Source organism: Cnephaeus nilssonii, assembly GCF_951640355.1.
Source record: "Cnephaeus nilssonii genome assembly, chromosome: 6".
NCBI classification, from domain to species: Eukaryota; Metazoa; Chordata; class Mammalia; order Chiroptera; family Vespertilionidae; genus Cnephaeus; species Cnephaeus nilssonii.
In genome coordinates this window covers 46,565,378-46,568,574 of record NC_137077.1, presented here as the reverse complement: position 1 = coordinate 46,568,574, position 3,197 = coordinate 46,565,378, and the positions used below count along the sequence as shown (strand labels likewise).

At 52.8% G+C, this 3,197-nt stretch overlaps 1 protein-coding gene across 1 annotated transcript; it reads right to left on the bottom strand.

Moving 5' to 3' along the window:
- Positions 1–890: 890 nt before the first annotated feature.
- On the bottom strand, positions 891–2,467 carry H1-7 (H1.7 linker histone). The gene has a single exon (XM_079775939.1). The coding sequence runs from the start codon at positions 2,058–2,060 to the stop codon at positions 1,236–1,238; it is 825 nt and encodes a 274-aa protein (XP_079632065.1). The 5' UTR covers positions 2,061–2,467; the 3' UTR covers positions 891–1,235.
- Positions 2,468–3,197: the final 730 nt, after the last annotated feature.

Sequence of the window (3,197 nt, the reverse complement as noted above, 5' to 3'; positions counted from 1 at the left end):
TTCCCGTGTCCTGTCATGGCCTATGGCATGAGAACTACTCCCATCTATTCTTAACTCCTACGTTCAGAACTGAAAGGAATCATACATGTTCCATATTTTATATATAGTGCTCAATACATGTTTTTTCAGAAAAGCAAAAGAACTAGCTATTCATTATCTAACCTTCCCCATTTCCTTGTATTTCTGATATACGTTCTATAAATCTTAATAGTTTACTCTCTAGGAGTTCGTACTTTCCCAGTTGAAAATTCCCTTATTGAATTTTGTCAATCAAAGCATATGTGATATTTAAGTCCTTCTTATTCTACTGACACTTAAAATCATCCTAGTTTAATCCCGATTTTTTTCTTTCTTCCTCTCTCTCTCTCTCTCTCTCTCTCTCTCTCTCTCTCTCTCTCTCTCTTTCTCTCTCTCTCTCAGAGAAGGAAACCATGGCCATGAATGGTTAAGTAGTAATTCAGCTACGCTCTGAGTGGCGGAACTTTGACTAGAACCTGGTCTCATTAAGTACTGATCCAGCGGATTTCTGCTATAGCACGTTAACACTCCATCAAGAATTGTTTATACTCATTTAACTCAGTGATGACAGACTTACCCTGTGCCAAGCACTGTGCTAGATGCTTCACACACACTCATTTAACTGAGGATTAATATATAAAACATTTAAAAAATTACCAGGGCAAAAATCTAAAAGCCATTTACAATCAATTCTGGGAGAAGGGACTTTTTCCTAAAAGGAATTTCAGGTAAGAACACTTTGGGTCAGGGAGACCCCTCAACTTAAAGGCTGTCTCCTCTTGCCCCGATGATTCCTCCAACTCTCTTCTTACCTGCCCTCTCCCCCACACTCAATATGGAGCTGCTAGGGTATCTCACATTAATGCAATACTTCTGTCTGATACCATGAATTACTGGTTTCCTTATACCTGTTTTCTTCTGAAAGGCGTTTTCCTGGGCCCTGTAGCCGGAACAGAACCTCAATGACTTGACCTCCCTTCACCTCACCTGTCCCTGCTGCAAGGCCTCACCCCAACAACCCCCACCACGCCCCCACGTGGATAAAGAGGAAACGGACACGATATGGTGATTGGAAAGGTCTTGTGAATAGTTTGTCCATTTCAACGAGTGTGAGAGCGGCTCTAACGGGAAGCACATGGGGAAGGGCTTCTGTGCCTGGAGGGAGGGAAGCTGCTCCCACACTAAGGATTCCGCGCTGGATTCCGCGGGCTCTCAGGTCAGCGGCAGCCTGTGCGCGCAGCCCTCGGGCCAGTTTTAACGGAAGCTGACCTCTGGCTGGTGCGTTTTACCGGCTTCTCAGGGTCCTGCTTCTTCTCGTCCCTGGGCCTCCTGCCTCGGGACCGAGACCTGTCTTCTTTCCCGGTCCTCCCTCTCCCCCGGTCCATCCCCTTGGCCCTCGAGTCCTTGGCCCTGGAACGCACCCGGCCCCCGACTCTCGGCCTCAGCCTCCGCAGGGCGCCGCGGACCCTCGCGCTCCGCCTCCACCCTTCCCGGGCCCGCCGGGCCGCCTTGCGGCAGCGCCTCCGCGGGCTCCGCCGCCCCGAAGGGGTCCTCCAGGGCCGAACGCCCTCCTCCAGCCGCGGGCGCCCCGGCTTTCTCTTGGGCTTTGGAGGCTTCCAGACCCGTAAGTAGCCGGAGGTGTGGCTGCCGCTGACCCTGATGAGGGTGCCCGGGACGCCGGCCGGGCGCGCGGCGCTGGAGCGGCGCCGGCAGTCCCCGCGCACCTCGTAGCCGGCGTTCCCCAGCTCCCTCCGCAGCGCGGCCACCGTCAGCCGCCGGTGCGAGGCGATGGCCCCGAGCAGCAGCTGGGACACCTGGAGCACCGAGCGCGAGTCCCGCCTCGGCGGTGCCGCGAGGATTTTCTCCGGGGGCTGCTGGGCTTCAACTTCAGCGCCTTGGGATCCGCCACTGGGCTCAGCCTTCTCCGCCTCGGCTCCAGCCCCGGTCCCGGCTCCAGCCTCTGCCCCTGCCCCGGTCCCGGCTACAGCTCCGGTCCCGGCCACCGTCCCGGTCCCGGCCACCGTCCCGGCCGCCTCCGCCATGGCCCAGCTCTGCTCCGCGGGGCGCTGGGTTGGGGACTCGCCTACCCGAGACTGAGCTCGGGCGGAGGCTGGGGGCCACGTCACAAAGGCGGGCCAGCCGGGGGGTCACTCCTAGCAGCGGGCTGGCAGCTCCCTCCCGGGTAGGGGCCTTTTTGACTTTTAATCACCTACCGCTTCCTTCTGGGTCTAACCCCCTCCAGATCTCCCACACCGATGCGCCCGGAGGAACCACCGTCATAATCCTCCGGAGTTTGTTCCCTGCTCTTAGGCTCACATTTCTCATGGATCTTGATCTCGACCGCTTTTTGACGTTCACGAGTTTTCTGTGAAAAATGGTGCACACCATCTACTCATACTTCCCTAAGGCGAGAGACACTGCTCTCAACTCCCCAAAACAAGCCCCACAGGCCTTTAGAAGTGAATGTGGTAGTCCACAAAGCACAGCCGGCCTAGAAAGGCCCACGGTGAGGTCCCTTCAGCTGTGTCTGCAGCCGTGTCTCCTGGACTCTCCACAAAGGAAGGAACCACAGTGGTACCCACACCTAGGAAGTTCAGATGCCTCATTCTGTTGGGCTGGAACAATCAGATTCCAAATAGCCTAGGAGCACTGGTCTAAACATTGTTGAACAGCCTTGGTGCTTATCTCCCTCCAGTGCCTCTTCTTGGATTGCCCACCCCCTTTCTCTGCCTGGATGAATCCTGCTAATGATTTCTCTCCTCTTAACTATCACAATTACTTTTACACTCCTATACTGCTTATTCTTTATTTTAAATTAATTTGGTATTAGAGGGTACAATGTGCCACAATATTTAAAAGACAAACAAACAAACAAAAAAAAACCCCAACAACCCTGGAAAACATAGATACATATCTTAATTCTTTTCTCTTTCTTTCTTTCTTTCTTTCTTTCTTTCTTTCTTTCTTTCTTTCTTTCTTTCTTTCTTTCTTTCTCTCTCCTTCCTTCCTTCCTTCCTTCCTTCCTTCCTTCCTTCCTTCCTTCCTTCCTTCCTTCCTTCCTTCCTTCCTTCTTTCCTTCCTTCTTTCCTTATGTTTATTGTTTTTAAGAGAGAGAGGAAGGGAGAGGGATAGAAACATTGATGAGAGAGAAACATTATTGATTGGCTGCCTTCTGCCTG

Excerpts from the sequence above, each read along its gene's own strand:
- H1-7 (XM_079775939.1), bottom strand. The coding sequence starts at position 2,060 with ATGGCGGAGGCGGCCGGGACGGTGGCCGGGACCGGGACGGTGGCCGGG.